General features: G+C 42.6%; 1 protein-coding gene across 1 annotated transcript; it reads left to right on the top strand.

Annotated features, from left to right (window-relative positions):
• Window positions 1–8,545: 8,545 nt before the first annotated feature.
• Window positions 8,546–16,650, top strand: CLN5 (CLN5 intracellular trafficking protein). The gene is made up of 4 exons (XM_081046214.1): window positions 8,546–8,783; window positions 11,498–11,663; window positions 12,354–12,579; window positions 15,129–16,650. The coding sequence occupies exons 1-4, from the start codon at window positions 8,629–8,631 to the stop codon at window positions 15,644–15,646; spliced, it is 1,065 nt and encodes a 354-aa protein (XP_080902340.1). The 5' UTR covers window positions 8,546–8,628; the 3' UTR covers window positions 15,647–16,650.
• Window positions 16,651–19,776: the final 3,126 nt, after the last annotated feature.

Raw genomic sequence — 19,776 nt, 5'->3', positions numbered from 1 at the left:
GTGATTCATATGCCCTTTAAAGTTAGAGACATGCTGGTATAGATCAGTGCACCCAAATTTGTCTGCGTATGAGAATCATCTAGGAATCTTAAAAGTTCCAAACTCCAGACCATACAGACACAGGCACTCATGGTTTTGAAGCCTACCTGGTGATTCCAGGTGCAGCCAGGTCTGGGACCCACTGGACACTCTAGGTAGATGTCGTGCGGGGCGGCTTGCGGGGTCTCCAGTCCTGCTTCCCACATAAGAACACAGGATGTGGCTAGGACAAAAAGGAACACCCACGGTGCCATAGATAGGGGAGTCATACCACTATACTCTCACTAGAGGCTGAAGCACCACACGACCTGCAACCTGCTGTCCGCTTCTCTGCCTGCCAACCAACCGAGTGACCAACCAACGCAGCTGCGGCAGTTATGTCAGTGGCTAACTGGCTAACTGGTTACAGCTGATGGCCAACTAGCCACAGCTGACGGCCATTTACTACCAGAGCCAGCACCTTTCCACGTGAGGCTGAGAGCCTGGAAACTGCTCTCTGGGACTCTGTCCCCACAGTAGAGCTCTGGTTCTCAAATTTGGCTGCATAGTAAGATCACCTGGGGAGCATCGAAACAAACTAATGTTTGTTTCCACCCCCAGAGAGTGTGATGTTACCGGTCTCAGGTGTTACTCGAGCACTGGGAATTTTTAAAACTCTCCAAGCATGTGCAGCAAAGTTTGAGAACTGCAGACCTAGAGTCTGACCCAGAAAGTTCAAAAGGGTAGCTGAGCCTGCACTACCTTTCAAGAAGAGTGTTTTGAAGTCAGTGAGCATTAATTAAAATGAACAGTTGGCCTCACAGCTTTCAGCTAACTCACCGGGTATAATGACAGCATCAAGCTCCCTGAAGTTCAGGTCTGCCAAATTGTGTATGTCCCCATGGACTCTCCTGGCACTTTCCTCCAGCACATTTCTCTTCTCTTCTGTTGGGCTCCCTTTCAAGTGATTTCATGTGCATCTGCTTGGTATTAGGAGCAAATTATCTTCACCTTCAAAAATAGAAATAAAAACAAATGATGTCATTGCCTCCATGAAAATGATCAAGCAAATCAATCTCAGAGCCAAAACCAGAAAGGAAAGTCAGAAAACCACTAAGTAATTCTGTAGGTCTTCAGGGCCAACACCAACACCAAATATGAAAGCTGAATCTGAAGGAAGAAATTGCAGGGGACTTACAGAAGGGAAAAAAAAAAAAGTTAAGCTATAAATTAGTTTCCAGGAAGAAAGCAGAACAAAAAGAGGTTGGTTTCCAAATATGTGTGTGTGTGTGTGTGTGTGTGTGTGTGTGTTCTATATATGTATGTATCTATTTATATGCTTTTTAAAGAGAGGATCTGCTTTACAGATAGGAGCATATAGGGCTCAAAAATAAGGGAAAATGGATGAAATCTACCCTTGAAACCTCTCCAAAGCAGTTACTGTCAACCCTTGGTGCATATTAGAATCACCTGGATTGTTTGAGGCCCAAACAGAGCAGTTATATAGGAATCTCTGGGAGTGAAGCACGAGCCTGGGCATTGGTGTGTCTTAAAATCTCCCCAAGTGATTCTATCATTTGTCAGGGTAGGCAACCACTGATCTAAAGCAAGTAAGAGACAAAACTCACAACCGCAGGGCTCTGAGTTAAAATCCCAGAAGCTTTAATATCAGAACCCAAAGCAGACTAGTTGGAAGCTCTCACCTGACCCACTTCCGCACATCCAGCCCCACGGAGCTCTCGGGAAACACCCCAAGTCTGCCATCAGAAACACTTGGAAGGGGAGGGCATCATTCCAGTTCCCCTGCTGCTAAGCCTTGGATCCTGCAGGGGCACTGATCTGGGGAGACTTGAGGATTTGGAGGCAAGGAAGGGAGCTGGTAGGCACCTATATCCTGGGGGGGCTGTGGGTCATAGCTTTTTTGCGGCCTTCTTTTCCACGCCCAATCTCACAGGTCCACTTCACCTGTGAAGTGAAATGGCTAAGTCAAATGTTCCTTGACTCTCTGAGAGTGTCATTAGGCTAGAAAGCCTACGATCCTGACACTTAACCTCCTGTCACTAAACTTTGTATTTGACTAAAACATACATTAATACTCTCAACATTCTCTCTTCACCATTTTTTGGTTTTGTGTAATTAATATCTCCTATTTGTGATAGATGTGAGAGATTGTAGGCACACACGTATACCATTAACAGTGAACAAACATCATTCTGAAGGGTGAGAAAGACAGATGCAAAGAAATAATAAGACTGAATTTTAAACCAATACTTCTGGAAAGATTGTCCTGGAGTTGCTTCATGGAATTAATGGGATCCACCTGCACAAAGTGGACGTGAAGGTGAAACACACTTTTGACACTCCCATGTCCCTTGGAACCTTTAATGAAGTGCTGCATTGTCATCAAGGGTAAACAAGTTCCTCTACCTCCAAGGGACTTCATGTCAAGGGCAGAAACCTGGGTTCATTAAACAACAACCTAGAGCAGGTGGGACATTACCCTTCACCTACAGGAACTACTTACTGAACAAATGAATGAATAGCCACCTTCATTTTAATACCCCTCAAGTTAAACAGGTGCCAGGTTTAAATATTTCCGAGTTTTAGAGACAAGTGATGGGCTTTTAAGTTCCAACTCTTTAAGTCGCATATCAGTTCTCCGCACAACCAGCCCTCTATCCCACAGTGCCTTTCAAGTCACCTCATTAACATAAAGACAACGTTAACGCTCCTGTTACTTAGGAAACTTCGTGGGTTTTAAGAGCTCTGTGCCAGAAACAGGACAGAGACTAAACATATTTATGATAACCTACCATACCACAAACGGACAGCTTCAGTTTGGGATGATAAAAATGTTTGGAAATGGAGAGGGGTGTGGTTGCACAATACTGTGAATATACTTAAGGCCACTGAATCGTACACTTAAAAATGGTTAAGATGGTAAAATTTGTTATGTATATTTTGCTACAAAAAACAAACAAAAACCCTGAACCAAGACCATGCTATTGACCAAGGGGCAGCAGCCTGGGGGAGTGTCTGAGGCTGCTGCAGGTGAAGGGTGGGCCGCCTCTGGCCTCGGCCCTGCTTTCGGCTGGGATGGCGGACATTCCCAGCTACCCCCCATGTTTGTCTAAAGCGCAGTTCTGTCGCTGATAACCAAGCGGAGGGGATGGAGGGATGAGCGTTGGATACAGTTTAAAATGATAGGAAGAAGTGAACCCTAGGAAAGGAAAAACATTACTGAGAAGTGTCTGTCCCCGGAATTCCACAGGCTACAGAAGAGGACGCGCCCTCCTATCCCTCCTCCTTTCCCTGGCGGAAAGGCCCCAGGCTGTTTTGACCCAACCTCGAGGCCTCAAGTGCACCGGCACGCAGAAGTTTGGAGCACTTGGCGGCCACTGAAGACGCCCCACCGCCAGGAAGAGGCCATGGCAGCTGAGCCTTGCAGCGGGATCCGCGAGCTGCACCCGCGCGCCCCCTGGCGGCGCATAAGGCTCTAGCGCACAGCCGGCCGGGCAGCCCCACGGAGGGGATGTTGGCCAGGGACACAGCCGGGTGAGACACACCACGCGCCGGCTGAAATTAGGGATCCCAGACCTAAGGAGGCCGCAGCTATTCTGTCCTTTCTGTTGGGAAGGAAGAGAGATCCTGCCAGGGTGCCATAAACCAGATTTTATTAACCAGCGACTTCCATTTGAAAATAATCTTGAAATGAAAGAACAAAGGGAAAAAATGGATTATATACTCTTAACTGGACTACAGTAACTTACATGCAACTTATTTCAAAAGACAATATCAATAATTATATACAATAACTTTTAAATTGAATAAAAACGCATTCTTAATTGTGTACAGATTTTTAAACTACTCGGCCTCAAAGATGGAAATCAAAGTGGTGTTTTGACAGAAAACTGAATGAGAGATGCCATTGCACTCTTTTATCTGCATCAGAGCTGAAGGACAAATAATTTCTTAGGATATTTAAAATGGAGAGAGGCCAAGGTCCAGATACAACGTGGGCTATAACTAAGGGCAGTGAAATGAGGCAGTCTTGGCTATTATGCAACTGCTCCTCATGATAGTTTGCATTTCAAAATATATCAAATTTTTAGAATGTCCAAATCTCCATATAAGCCTCGTTTTCTTATATGATCACAGGAAAGAAATAGCAAAGAATGTGGTTACATTGTTTAGCTAGGATGCACCCTAACTTTCTTCTGTACAATTCCATATATTGACCAGATATTGAAAGAAACTTAGTCTTTTATTATGAAAGGGTGAAATCAGCAATCTTCATTAATTACATCTCTACTTGACCTACTGGATCTTTAAATTATTAGCCCCGTCTTCCTCCAACAAAAACTCACTAAGCCCTTCTTCTTATGTGCCAGGCACTAAATAAAGCACTGCCTCGATTTTCAACAGGAAATCTATCCTTTTTAGCGTGGAGGTGGGGTGATTATGACCAATAAACCATGGATAGAAGATTGCAAACCCGCGAGGATGATTCTAGCCGTTGACCCAGTAGCATATTTATTTACATGGCTGTCAGTGATGCCCACAGTTATAAAGAGGAAGTAAACAGGGTGTCAACACCAGGCAGGAGAAAGATCAGCTGCTTGTGAATACACTCTTGTATCCACCCACATGTTTGAATAGGAAAAAGAGTGGGAAGGGAAGGGGGGGAGGGGAGAGGGAGGATGAGTAGGAGCCCAGTAATAGTGAACTTGAGAAACAAGATAACCAAATGCTTAGGAGCAGGTTCTGGGTGTGACTGCTGGGATCTACCTTGTATGATATTGGGAAAGTTACACAACATCTCTGTGCCTCTATTTCCTCAATCTGAAAGTAGAAGTAACACCCTTTCCATAGGGGTGTGGGGAGGATTAAATATTGTAAATGTCAGCTGTGTCAAAATCTAGTGTAGTTCCTCTTACTGAATGGTAGGTACTGCTTCATGTAGCTTGAATGCATGAAGAAAAGTTTTCATCCTGAAGCTGGTTTTCTTGAGAATATTAATAAACTGTTCACAACAGAAATAAAAAATATATTCAATAAATATGTACAAGATTGTAAAGACTTAAGAGATTTAATGTAACACATAAAAGAGTGTAAATCTACAATTACTTGATTTAGGATTAGGGTGAGGTGTTAACCAATATAGTTTCATAGTTGGTTGTTTTACAGTATCACATATTAAGTAAATACCCCCTCTAATTCCTTCAAGTGAATATTATAATTTTTAACTTTACTAAATTCATACTTGTTCTTTTAAATTATCTTTGACCTAAAATAAATTAAGCTGTAGGTAAGTGAAACTGCCAATAAAAATCTGAACATAGGACCTATCTATGTATATAGTTGATGTATTGTTTAAGCCAGTTAAGCATCTGTAAAACAGGTAACTATACCCAAGTCTCCTAGGCTTTGGGGGAAAGGGGAAGGTGTTGATGTTTTGATTAACATCAAGATATTGTTAACTTCTAGCATTAAAATTAGTGCAGAAAATTAGTGTGTCCAGAGCAGGGGCCTCTTAACCTTTTTGTGTGTTCCCTAGGTCTCCTTGGCAGCCTGGTGAAATCCCTTCTCAGACTAATGTTTTCTAATGTCTAAAATAATAATTAAAAACCATTGGATTGTAAGTGAGAAAAATTAGTTTGGACTGTAAAAATCTGCCCTGCCATTCATGAACCTGGAATAAACGGCAGATAAAAACCAGTTGCAAAATTAGCAGATAATAATATTTCTCCCCAAACACAGTAACACAATTGAGTAGTAAAGTGTCAATAACAACCTCCTGCTTAATCTCTCTCTCTGTCTCTCTCTCTCTCTCTGTCTCTGTCTCTCTCTCTCCCCCCCCCAAGTGTTATGTTCAGTTCTGAAAACCTCCTACTTTCTGACTCACTCAGAAAATTTGTTCTCTAAAATTAAAGACTTTGAGAGACTTTGCCGTTTTAAATTATATTATTATAGTAAGAATGAAATATCTTACCTTTGCCCAGAGAATCTCATTTACTTGACAGAGAAGCAGCCTCAATGTACAACCTTTACAACCCAGGTGCAGAGCTTCAAATAAGGGGTCCCTAGACAGACACAAAAATTCTACCTTTACTTTAACTTCATAGTTTCCAAGGAAATAGGACCCTGGCTTCACTTTGTAGTCTAGACTAGGCATTGACCCTGCGTGTTAACACACAGCCTTGCTTTGCTTGGAGCCTACCAAAATACTGTTCATTTAAATTTCACCTAAATCCCACCCTACCTCAGAATCTGTCTTTTCCCTTGTTTGGGGAGACACCACGCAGTTCCTCTGGTGGGCAATCTCCCACATTGCAATGGGTGATAAACCTGCTTTTATCACACTACTGGAATGTTCCTGCGTAGTGGCCTCAGACTAATGGGGCAAGGACCCAAGGGAAACCAACTGGGTTAAAATTCAGTCTATGGATGGGCCCTCAAGGTTTAACAACCATGAGGTAGAGAGAAGTAACCAGTGCAACGAGGGACCAGGCAACAAGAATCTACAAGCATCTTTAGCTGGGGTCATAGCCTGGAGGAACAGAAGGCAGAGCCAGACCACAGTAGACGGGAGCAACTCAGACACGGAGTTAGGGCTCATATGAGGAAATACTTTCTCACCATTAGAGCTTCAGAAAAGGAGAGGAGATCCCAACCACCCACCAAGGTCGATCTGAAGCCTACTTTTTGTAGCTCTGAGAAGTCCTAAGAAGGATGGAAAATTCCACTGTGGCCCTCTAGTGTATGGTCGCATGATTTGTAAAAGCTGTAATGTTGCTTTTAGTTTTAAACCATGCTCAAGCTTAAGCGCTAGTCCACACCAAATCCTGCAGCTGCCCTTCAAACATTACATTTCAGCTTTCCTGGGTAGGATGTGTTCCCCACTCGTCTTGAGTGGATCTTAGAAGAGACCAGTTTAGCCTAGATGATTTTGAACTGGAGTGGGATTCGGAGGGCCAGGACTGGAGCCACCTAAATGCTTACATAAGTGGGTGTTAAAAATGGAGCCCTGCCTGAACCCCCGGAGCTCCCCAACCTGGTGCAGCAAATGGGCAAAGGTATGGGAAGCAGGGAGAACTACTTGCCATCAGCCCTCAGAAGGCCTGGCAGGCGTGGGGAAGCCACTGACACTACCAACCCCCCTTCCACCCACCCACAAGTTGTGGTGGTCAACTCTGGCCATTGCAGCCATCTCAGTTATTCCAATATAATTACAAATATGATGGTTCACTTGTGTTGTGGGTGAAGTGAAGGTGTTGGAAAGCTGTGGTCTAAGAGCTCAGCAGGCTGGTCTCTTGTGAAACAAATGACTGTAGGTGGCAATGCCTTTGAGGTTCTATTTGTAGACATAAATCAACATCTGTGCCTAACAGTATGTTTGGCCGTAAAGCAGGATGGTTGATCCCATTTTTTCCTTGAGGTGCTTGACAGGTCCAAGACAGAGTAATGTAGGATCTTCCTCCCCACTTAAGTGGTAGATCCAGACAAGGAAGAAACATCTTGGGAGGGGGTGTGCATTATATAGTGCTTAGAGTGGTGGCATGGGCTATATATTGTTGCTGTTGGCCATTGTTATCACTGGCTCAGGTCTGGTGAGGATAAGTCATTCCCCCTGTCATGCAGGGTGTCAGGCGGGGTCTCCACTCCCGTCCCCACATAAGAATGCAGGACATCGTGAGGCCAAAAAGGAACACCCACGGAGCCATAGATAGGGGAGTCATACCACTATGGTCTTGCTGGCAGCTGGATTGGAGACACAGGAAACAGGAGCCACACAATCCGCAACCCTCACTGCACCGCTTGCAGGCTCAGCCACCATCTTCTTGCTAGCCCCCATTTTCTGCCAGCGTAGCCACCGGCAGTTATATTAGTGGCCAATGGCTCGCTGGTTATAGCTGACGGCCCACTAGCCACAGCTGATGGCCAGCCAATCACAATTGATGGCCATTTACTACCTGAGTGAGCATCTTTCCAGTGAGGCGGAGAGCCTGGAAACCACTCCTGGCTCTGTCCCCACACCCCCATTATTGTCTTCCTCATGGCACCCGTCACTCCAAAGAAAGATTCTCTTTCACTCAAATGTGTGCTATCACCTAGTTTGGACCCAGTGGGTCAGGGTAAGAAGAGTTCTGTGTTAGGTGCCCAAAGCTGGATTTGTTTGTTCCTCTGGTTTGGTTTTCGAGGTTGTTGGGGGGATGGGCGGGGGGAGGTCAGAAGAAGCTCCAAGAAGCGCTGATCTGTATACCCAGACGTGAGGCGAGAAGACCTGGGCATGACGAATCTGTCTGAGAAAGAAGAGGCCCTAAGGCTCGAAGGAGAGCGTGGGGTGCTGGACCCAAGCGTCTTCCGGGCGGCCAAGTTTGGAAGCCACCAAAGCGCTGGTCGCTGGGGAGAAGGGAGGACAAGGCCGCGCCAAGAACCGGCGCCTCGCCTCCCTCCTCACGCGGGCGGACCGAGGGCCGGACCCGTGGGCCGACCGAGGCCAGTGTCCCGGGATCGCCGGGGCGGGGAAGTGGCTCCGCGCATGCTCCGCTCGCTGGCCCTCCGCGGTGGCCGCGCTCGGGAGGCGCCGGTAGCACCGGGAGCCGCCACATGGCGCAGGCGGGGAACACTGGCCCCGGGGCCGGGGGCCCTGGCGGCGCGGGCGCGACACCGCGGGGCGCGCCTTGGCGCTGGGCCCTGGCGCTGCTCTGGCTGGCGACAGCGGCGGGCGTCCCCTCCCGGCGCCAGTGGCCGGTGCCCTACAAGTGAGTGCGCGGGCGCGGCGGGGCGTGCGGGAGCGCGCGCTGGGCCGGGGTCGCAGGGGACCGGGCGGGGGGCCTTGTTTTCCCGGTCACGCGGCCGTGCGGAGGCGGCGCCGGGCGACACGAGGGCGCCGTGGAGAACCAGGTGGCGCGCCCGGGAGTGGCCGCGGCTCGTCGCGCGCCGTGCTGGAGCCTGTCTTCGTCTCGGGACACTTGAGCCAGTGACGAGGTGACCTGGGCTTAGGGCTGACATGAATTACGGAAGAACAAGGGAGCAGTGTCGTTGTATCGCGTGACTTGTAGACTGAGTAGTGTGGGGAGACCTAGTTTCGCCTTTAGTACGTCATGCACCGTCCCCGGTTACCGCGAGTGTGCAGTCACCTTTGGGAGAATTTGCAGAATGAGCGCCGGGACTTCCGGGTTTGGACGCCACAGGTCTCGTGTCCCGGGAATGTCCCGCTGCCTCGACCCGGGCAAACCAGGAAGGCTGCTGACCTCGTCTGTCCACTATTTTTAGCCTGGAGGTGGGACTGTGGTCGTAAGCCAAGGGCGGAGACTGCAAACCTGTGAAGCTGATTCCAGCCTTTGACCTAGAACAGCATCTACAGGGCGTGACACGGTCAGACGGCTCCACAGAAAGAAAACTGTGTCAACACCAAGCAGGGGGAGGCCAGCAGCTTTGGAAAACGCACAGCGCTTTTGGATGACGAAATAGTGAGATGGGAGGCAGGATAACTTAGGGGTCCGGAGCGAGTGCTGGGCTCCGACTGCTGCAGGTCAACTCACGCTCCACCCCGACTAACTGTGTGATCTTGGGAAAGTTACTTAATATCTCTGTGCCCATACGTCCTGAGTCAGAAAGTAGGAAAGTGGTAGCACTTACCTCGGGTTTGTTGCGAGGATTAAATCTAGTACATGCCAGCTACTGCCAAACCTGCATATTAGTGTATTCTGCTCCCTGTGTAAGGTTTGCGCCACTTCCTTCTTTTGCTTGATACACATGAGAAGAGAAGTTTGGGGTTGAAGCTGGTGTTCTGGAAAATGTTAATAAAATGTTCATAAGAAGTAAAAATTAAATATGCAATAAAACAGGGAAGAGATTGTAAATCCAAAACCATTTGACTTAAGGGCAAGATACTGACTATGACGTCTTATGTTTAAGTTTCAAGTATTAAGTATATGTCTCCATCTAATCCCCTCAATTGAATATAATAAAATTTATCCCTTTTAAGTTCACAAATTATGCTTTAGAAATTACCTTTGACCTAAAATATTTTGCTGTGGGCAGGTGAAACCTTATGTATTTAGTTATGTTTTTATTTAAATCAGGTAAGCACCTATAACAGGTAAGTATACTTAAATCTCGTTACGTTTTCGGGAAGGTCGTTAATATTTTTGGTTAACATCAAGATTTTGTTAACTTTGTAAAAGAGAAATTTTTCTTGTTGTGTTAGGATTGTAAAACAATAGATCCGGCTAGAACCTTAGGGATATAGGCTTCTTAGAGGACAGATACAAGCAGCGTAGTTCTCTCTTTCGTCTTTGTCTCCCATTGTCTAGTATGGATGGTGACCAGTGTCTGTTGAGCTGAAAATTCAACCGTAGTCCTGTCGCCGTGGCCCTCTCAGGCTGCCTTCTTTCCTTGTTGCATTATTGCAGTAACCTCCTAACTGACCTCTCAGACTTAATTTGGCCTCTCTCCCCACCCTCTTCCAATTCATGAAATAAGGTTTATTTCATAGCAAATTCAGGTACATCAGATCTGCTTCTTAAAATTCTTTAAGCTCACTCTTGGGCTCAGACCGCCCAGTTGTTGGACTTCCGGGGCTGTGGTTCTCACTGTATTAGTGCAGTGAAAGTCCCAGCCTGCTTCTCCTCTCACCACTCCTATCTTAAAGCCTAAATGCCAATCTTCTGTACCTGAGACTCTTCCAACAGGCCGTGCTTGTCTTATACTACTTAGTAGTGTTTTCTCTCCTTTTCTGCCCTAACCTTCGAAAGTATTTTAAAAACCTAGACCAGGCCTTCATCTCTTTCTTTGCCCTCCCCATCCCCACCCATCCACAAAGGTAAAAATGTATCCTTCTCTTGTGCCCATAGGACTTTGTATATTTCTTTGGTTTAGCACTTACCACACTGCGCTTCATTATTTAATGTCTTCCCAGCCCCCCGCCCCCCAGCTCCTTGAGGAAGGGAACATCATTATAATTTTGTTTCCCTTCTTCCTAGTATGTCCTACACATATGGCGTAGATCCTCAATAAATATTGGTTTAAGGAATGTTGGTTAATTATTAAGAAAATATGTTCTATTTAATCATAATTATCTTTGAATAATCTTAGTGTATGGACTGTTTGGGAAATTAAGTATCATTTGAAAAATATTCCTTTATTCAGTAAATATTTGTTTACTAAATAAGATATGGAGCTATAAAATGTTTTAAGATATGGTTGCTGTCTTCCAAATTCTCACAGTGGGATCAGGGAACAGGGAAGTAGGCATTTATCAAAGTGCTTTTAATGTGTAATTTGCTACTAAATACGTCTTTGGAGTTTGTTCACAGGATAACAAATAAAGTATATTTATATGCTATGGGCTGAGCTTTGAATGTTTTCTCTAAAAATGTTATTGACAGTGAAATGAAAATCTGGATTCTAAAATGTGCGAGAACCAAATTCCTATTAGAATCTAAGTTGATGGTTTCTTTTTCTTTATTAGACGATTTTCCTTCCGCCCGGCACCAGATCCTTATTGTCAAGCTAAGTATACCTTCTGTCCAACGGGCTCACCTATCCCAGTTCTGAAGGGTGATGATGTCATTGACGTCTTTCGGTTACAAGCCCCAGTATGGGAATTTAAATATGGAGACCTCCTGGGACACTTGGTAAGGATGTGTCTTGACCTTACAACGTTAATTAATAAAATGATGTCATTATTGAGTGGATTTGAGGGAATAGTCACTATTCAAATGGCTGATTTTGGATCATGTTTATTGGTTTTCCCCTTAATGTATTTAAAATGAGTAGTCAAAAAAAATATTATCAGGGTTTGTGATCCTGACAATAACAAATGCAATTGCTCGAATCCCTTTTAATATTCCGAATCCAAACCCAACTCCTGTATCCAACTTCTAGAGAGTAAGAAGGGAGGACGTACAGAGGAAGGAGCAAGGCAGGCAGGAAGCACGTCTTCATTTCCAGGCCCTGCTGTATGCACTTTTCCTAGGTTAGCTCACCATGGGACCTCTCATCACCTGGGTGGCACGTAGAGTTCCTTCCTGGGACTGTGGCATGGAGGCTTCTTGTACTCATTCTAAGATGTAAGGAAATTACGAACATGTCCACGTAGCATACGTCCTTCCTATTTAAAAGAGCTACAGTGGTCAAAACCAGAGAGGGTGAGGGCCTGGAATCTGAGGAGCCACGCAGTGCACACGAGAATAGCGACATGAATGAAGAGCTGGGCAGTTGTTCTACTTGATAGGCAGTTGGGGTTCATCATATTTTCTCTCACCTGGTTCCTGGACCAGTGGTGGCTTCACAGATACTTTTATACATGTATGGTCTTTACACAGAAAATTATGCACGATGCGATTGGGTTCAGGAATGCTGTAACTGGCAAGAACTACACAATGGAATGGTATGAACTTTTCCAACTTGGAAACTGCACATTTCCCCATCTCCGACCTGAAATGAATGCCCCTTTCTGGTGTAATCAAGGAGCTGCCTGCTTCTTTGAAGGAATTGATGATAATCACTGGAAGGAAAATGGGACATTAGTTCAAGTAGCAACCATATCAGGTAAGGTGAAAAAATATGGCAGTATTTGATCATTCCATTAATATCTAAAGGTAAACATTTTCATTGGGGGGCATTTCCATGATGTACTTTATAGGGGTCAATGTATAAAATATACTTCTGGAACCACTAACCTTTGACCCAAATTATTATTAAGGCAAAACTTTACCTGTAGGTGATGAGTAGCTGATCTCCTCTATTCCCATGGTGAAAATGAATGAAAAAAAACACTCTGCGCAATTTAAGTGGACTTCTTAAATAATAAAGGATAAATACACCTGAAAAAATAATTGATTGAAGGACCTGTTAAGTGTATCTGGAAAGCTTTTAGTGATGATAAACTAAAATGTTTTTGTGTCGAGAAATAATAGCTATCACTCATGTGGACTTACTCTGGTCCCGGCAGTGTTCTGACTTACATAAATCACATCATTTATCATCACAACCGTCCCGAGGTAGTTGCTATTATTTTCCCCATTTTTCAGATGGGGAAACTGAAGAACAAAGAGTTAAAAAAGCCTCAACTAAGGAAGTGAGACTCAAACCTTGGCAGTCAAGCCCTATTGGCCATTTTCTTAACCACTTTGCTACATTGCCTCCCAAAACATACATGATCTTATTTTAGGCCTCTTGAGCAATTTAAATATTTTATCTCTGAGATTTTCTGTTCTTTTGGATGTGTAATATTTGAAAGTTGCCGAAACAGGTATGTTGCATTTAGTTCGTGATGAAGAAAGTTGTTCAGCAGAACTTTTTTCAGAAACTGGTTAGGTGACCTCCGTCACATTTTACCTCATTGACTGATTGCCTCGTGTGTATATTGGGGATAAGGCTACCACTGCTTTCAGAGGTTAGGGAGTTTGCGCACATCATTTATAGAGCTCTACATTATAAACTGTTGTTCTCCAAAAAATGGAAACATAATGAAAGCACTGTTTGTGATAGGAATTATTCAGTGAATCACAAGACTCAAAATTACCATGCTTTCCACTTGTAGAGCTCTTTACAAAGCATTGTGGAGAATGTTCATTGGAGAGGATAAGATGCCCTTCTTTTTACAATTAAGGAATTGAGGTTCAGCCAGGTAGCAGGACTTACCTGTCTCTTAAGGCCACAGAGCTGGATGTAGAACCAGGAATAGCACTGGCGTCTCTTAAATCTGAGGGTCTTTTAACTCTGCACCATGCTATTTTCTTCTATCTCATTGATGTGCCCCAAACCATCCCAACAATGTAAAAGTTCCTCTCTTTTAACAATGTTTGGCATAGTAAGTAGCTACTTTCTTTCATTTTAGGCCAGTTCACATCTCTCATTTCTCTGTTTCCACCCACCTCATTATCTGAAAATCCTTCCTTCTGACATAAATGTATGAACATAGGAACAAGTGATCACTATTTTCTGTAAGTTTGTAATATTCCAGTACTTAAATCTTTCATTATCCATCTGCCTTGTGATTAATCCTGTTCATTGACCTTTTTTCATGTTATAAAACAGTGTTTTGAAGCATGCTTGTCTCTTAATTACAGCACTGGCTTTTCCAAGTTGAAGAACTAGGAACAGTATCCCCCGTTTTAAGAAAACAGGTGTTATATTATTGCACAATTTTAATTCCTTAAAAATTGATCAAGGCAGCCACTCTATTCTTTTATAGTACACTAAGTACTGAGTTTATGGACTCAAGTTGGACCACACAGTGACAAAGTGAAATGTTGGGGCCAAGCCCTTTTATTTTAGGCATTATAAATACCCGGATGAGGGTGTATCTGTGCAAAGCACAGTGTTAACTTTTCGAGAGGTTTTTCTGCTCTTGTACAAGGTGGTAGGAGAGAGAATTAGCTGTCTAGGAGTCCGTATAGACCATAAACTTGGCCAAAAACATTTCCCATTTTAGTGGATTCACTGGAAGAATTTGTGTGGTGGAGAGAAAGGTGTAAGTAGTATCCCAAAAGGTGCAAGTACAGGGAGAAGGACATACTGGATAGTCAAGGTGGATGGATGGGTACAGAGCTTCCTCTGATCAGCTTAGTGGACGGTGTTCTCTAGAGGAGCTGTTCCTCAGGCAGCCATTCATACTGTCCACACACCATGCTTAGCAACAGGAAAGCTCTGCATTTTACCCCACTCAGGGCCTTCCACTGACTTTGACCCGCTCACTCTTAACTCTTCCACAATTTTTTCTTTGCTTTTTCTCTTTTGCCTCTGAATCCAAGATTTGTTGAGTGAGGTAAAGAAGGAGGGCTTCTGCATGTGTATAATTTTGCTTTTGACTGTAGCTGAAGAAATCCCTTTATGTGATTATAGAATTAGTATACAAGATTTCTCTTTATCACTTATTATGTCATATATTATGTTTACAATTCAAAAATACCTTGTGCCTTGAAAAATGGAATAAAAATTGACTGGGCTTGGATTTCTAATATGAGATGCGGGTTTGGAAATTCAAAAAGTATTGTTTATTCATGTCCATTCATGGCCTTAATCTGGTTAGAACATTTTAAACTAACATGATTAGCTTTGATAGTCACATAAGTGTTTTGTTTTTTTTTAACTAGGTAACATGTTTAACAAAATGGCGAAGTGGGTAAAACAGGACAATGAAACAGGGATTTATTATGAGACATGGACTGTCCAAGCCAGCCCAGAAAAAGGGGCAGAGACATGGTTTGAATCCTACGATTGTTCCAAATTTGTGTTAAGGACGTTTAAGAAGTTGGCTGAACTTGGAGCAGAGTTCAAGAAGATAGAAACCAACTACACAAGAATATTTCTTTACAGTGGAGAACCTACTTATTTGGGAAATGAAACATCTGTTTTTGGGCCAACAGGTAACAAGACTCTTGCTTTAGCCATAAAAAGATTTTATTACCCCTTCAAACCACATCTGTCAACTAAAGAATTTCTGTTGAATCTCTTGCATATTTTTGATGCAGTGATTATACACAGACACTTCTATTTGTTTTATAATTTTGAGTATTGGTTTTTACCTATGAAATTCCCTTTTATTAAAATAACATATGAAGAAATCCCTTTATATAACAGAAACAAGACACACTGGTTTATAAAACCTTAATTCTACTGCTTTTTTTCTTTCTATCACCAGCAGATCAGTTTTCCAGGAAGTGCTTTTTACATTTGTGTTTCTTAGGCCTTTCTTCGGTAAGGCAGAAAGGTAAAATGAAGATGGACAGAATTGCTGCATAATAATTATCTCAGGAATTGTTTTGGAAAGTTGAAACTCTTAACAGTGTTGGCCAAAGTGAACATGTTACATGATCTTGATTTAATCTCCAAGACTGTGTTAATAAAAAGCATTATTATAGTTTATATCAGCTATATAGGCTTTTTGGACCCAACATTTTAAAATTGTGGATACCATGTGCCAAGATTTTAAAGTGTGCCAAGATTTTAAAATTATCCTCAGTGACATTTTCATGGTGGGAGATACCTTCTTCTGGTATGGTACTTACAGGTTTTTCATTTAAGTACTTTTTGGTAGTTTAGACAGACTTTAGACAGCTCTTAAGCTGTCTAAACAGCTCAGTTTAGACAGCTCTTACAACTTTTGAAACTGTACTGTTAGTTTTTGTTCCATTCACTTAACCTTAAAGACTAATTTGGACATCATAGCTAGAGCGGTTGTGCTTCCAGATGTAGTAAATACGAGTTTCTGGCCAGCATTTTAGAGCCAACCAGTAAGTGACATTGTGTGATTTAAGCATCTTAATATCTTTGAATCTTAGTTTCCTTATCTCTAAAATGATTCGTCAGGATTGTTGTAACGATTGAAGCCATGTATGTGTGACATAGTAAGGTCACAAGAAATGGTAGCTATAATGATTAAAGAACAAACTGCCATCCATGATCTTGCCTAATGTTTCCATGCCAGCCTTTCCTGGGTTTTGTAACAAACCACCTAGACTTTGAGCTGGCAGCACAGTGTTTCTATAGTTCTTCAAACATGTAGGGCGGGGAAGTATCTGACTGCAGACATGTCTGGGTGAATACGTACCCTCTGACTCCTTCACTGTTCTTGGAGTCCTCCCTCTGCTCACGAAAGCTGCCAGCTTCATGTTGGAGGGTAAACTGCCCAGTGAGAGGACACGTTTGTCAAGGATCTCCAAGTAGCAGTGCTTCCATTGGGCTATCAAACAAGGTTAGGAGGACCTTTTTAAGTGTTTGATGATCAACCAAACACATGAACAGTGTTTCTATTCATGGGCAAAAAAACACCAGTAAGATGAAGAAGCAGAGACCAGAGGAAAAGAAAACCAGTGTTTAATGTTTACTGTACCAAATATATATTGTTTCTACTAACATTTGAGTGCTTCCTCAGAGGTTAGTACACGATCATTGAGCTCTCATAAAAAGCCCAAGTATAGATACTATTTACCTGATGCAAATGAGTCAACTGGGGCTTGGACAGGTGACGTGACCTTTCCACAGCTACCCAGCTAGTGGTAGCGGGGCCCCATGTTCAGCCAGCCCCTACTGACTGAGGGGGATGCACTGTCAAGCCAGCTTTTCCGCACGCCTCCGTGTGGTCCTCAGACAGTGCCTGCTTCCTGCGTCACTAACACCGTACGTTACGGCCTGGAGGAGATAAGTACAGATAATGACAGCAAGCATTTAAAAACTTAAAGCAACTTGTTGGAGTCATTTTCTGTTGAATCTAATAAAATAGAAATCGGGGCTTGTATTTTGTATGTCTTTTGTCTAGACGTACATAAAAATGTATGTCTAGGAATTCATTTTTATTGTATTGTGCAAAACTATAGGTACTACCACAGTCTGGAGATAAACTCAGCCCTTTACTATACAGACAGCTTGAAAACCTGCAGTTAGGCCTACTGCACAGAGCTTCAGCCTTGCTCCAGTACACAGGGAGAACTGGGAACTTTGCATTATCGCCATCTAGTGGCTAAAGTTGGACAATCCTAACTGCTACTGGATTCTTGGGAAACAGATTTTGGATTTACAGAACTGCATTGGAGTAACAAGCAAAAACTCGTGTGCCAAGTTTGTGTTAACTGTGAATCACAGATCTTGGTTCCATAGCTAAGACAATTGAGGACATCTGTACACGGATCTTGAATTTTAAAGCAGGATTCTAATAGTTATGTTACAAAAGCATTCGAGATTTTTCATTTTTCCTAGACTTAGGTGACTACAGCACAGAGCATGGCATTCATGTACTTAAGAACTTACTAAACCTGTCAACTAATTACAAGATGAAGTAGGGCTTTCGAGTAGCAGTGCTTCAAGAATATGGTTTCAAAATGGGAATTGGGAAACCAAAACATGGCCAGACAGGAATCTGCCAATTAAATTTTGTGGACTTTTGAACTACTGTATAACTTGTATGTGGTTTCTATTTTTCTGTTAAGTTGTAAGTGTCAAATTTCCTCTTTCTAAGATAAACAATGTTATTGAAGTTTGAATTATATTAGGGTTTTGCAATAAATATATCCTTATTAATTAATTACGGTTAAGTATTAGGTAAGTATACCCTATAGAGGGTGCCAAAAAAATGTACACATTTTAAGAAAGGAAAAAACGGTATTAAAATTGTAATACTCAATATATACTGATAACAAAAGATGAATACAAGTCATGCGTATACATTTTTTTGGCACTCTTTTTGTTGGTACAGGAATAGTCAAAAGGTGAAAAATAAATAAATACTAAAGATTTGGAACCCTCAATCAAAACTGGCTCCTCATAAATCAGGAGAAAAAAAAACATTAGGAAGTGTCTAGTTTCATAATTTGCTTTGGTGAAAATGAATTTTCTGGGACCTTTAAGATGTGGACTTTGGGCCGGCCCGGTGGTTCAGGCGGTTAGAGCTCCATGCTCCTGACTCCTAAGGCTGCTGGTTCAATTCCCAGATGGGCCAGTGGGCTCTCAACCACAAGGTTGCCAGTTCAATCCCTGGAGTCCTGCAAGGGATGGTGAGCAGCGCCCCCTGCAACTAAGATTGAACACAGCACCTTGAGTTGAGCGGCTGCTGAGCTCCCCGATGGCTCAGTTGGTTGGAGCGTGGGCTCTCAACCACAAGGTTGCCGGTTCAACTCCCACAAGGGATGGTGGGCTGCGCCCCCTGCAACTAGCAACGGCAACTGGACCTGGAGCTGAGCTGCACCCTCCACAACTAAGACTGAAAGGACAACAACTTAACTTGGAAAAAAAGTCCTGGAGGTACACAGTTCCCAAATAAAGTCCTGTTCCCCTTCCCCAATAAAAAAATAAAATAAAATAAAGAAAAAAAGATGTGGACTTCATCTTCTTCATATTTACCCTTTATTGTTCAAGTAGCCTCCTGCTCCACAAACTTTCTATATTTTCTCCCCTTTTTAAAACAAGAGGATGTTAATCATATATTCTTTTTTTGGATTAATTATTCTAAGGTAAGCTCTTAATTTACTTTGAAGAAAAAGGCTCTGTGTCTTTTTCTATATTTCTTTCCTTTTTAAAGGAAAGTAGGGAGTCAGCAAACAGGTAAACTTTTTCTGGCAGCTTGGTAACATTAAAACCAGCCCCACAGATAAACTGCTGCTGGAGTCTAGATTGCAAAGATTGTTCCCAGCTATGTAGGGGGTTGAGATTACTGACAGCTTCTTGAAGGACTTAGTTCAGACTTGAGCATTCTTCACACCAATTCCCCTCCCCTTTCTATCCTAAGCTTTTCTATGAATTATTTAAATGCAATCAATTGATTTCACTTTTGATCATGCAAGTTTTTTGATAATATAGCCTAGATTACCAAAGTAAACTGAAGTTATTTTAGGGAAGCTGTTAAGAAAGGAGGTAATTTCAATAGTTTAAAAACTGTTCTGATTATATGGATTGATATACATTTCTCTCTAAAAAGGCTGTCAGAGTTCAAGAAGTCTCAGAATTCTATTTCTAAATAAACTGTTTTATAAATTCTTATTCTAAATGTAGAAAGAACCTATTCTTTATTTTTAATATAACCATTTTCTTTATAAAATTTGAATAAATTTACATTTTATGGTCAATTTTTAATTTACTATCACTTTAGGCATCAGAGCTTATTTCAAGAATAGATTACATTTGTCTAATCTTGTATCTTCAAATAAGCCATTCTATAAATGTTATTTAATGTTAAACATCAATTATAGATTTGAAACTTAAACCATAAATTTATAAGTTTAACTTGTTTTTAAATCAAGTATATAGGTT

This window comes from Rhinolophus hipposideros (genome assembly GCF_964194185.1).
Source record: "Rhinolophus hipposideros genome assembly, chromosome: 4".
NCBI lineage: Eukaryota > Metazoa > Chordata > Mammalia > Chiroptera > Rhinolophidae > Rhinolophus > Rhinolophus hipposideros.
The sequence above is the reverse complement of the archived record's forward strand: the minus strand, read 5'-3'. Positions and strand labels throughout refer to the sequence as shown.

Coding starts and splice junctions, on each gene's coding strand:
- CLN5 (XM_081046214.1), top strand. CDS start 8,629: ATGGCGCAGGCGGGGAACACTGGCCCCGGGGCCGGGGGCCCTGGCGGC. Junction 11,664..12,353: donor GAGACCTCCTGGGACACTTG/GTAAGGATGTGT, acceptor GTCTTTACACAG/AAAATTATGCACGATGCGAT. Junction 12,580..15,128: donor TCAAGTAGCAACCATATCAG/GTAAGGTGAAAA, acceptor TTTTTTAACTAG/GTAACATGTTTAACAAAATG.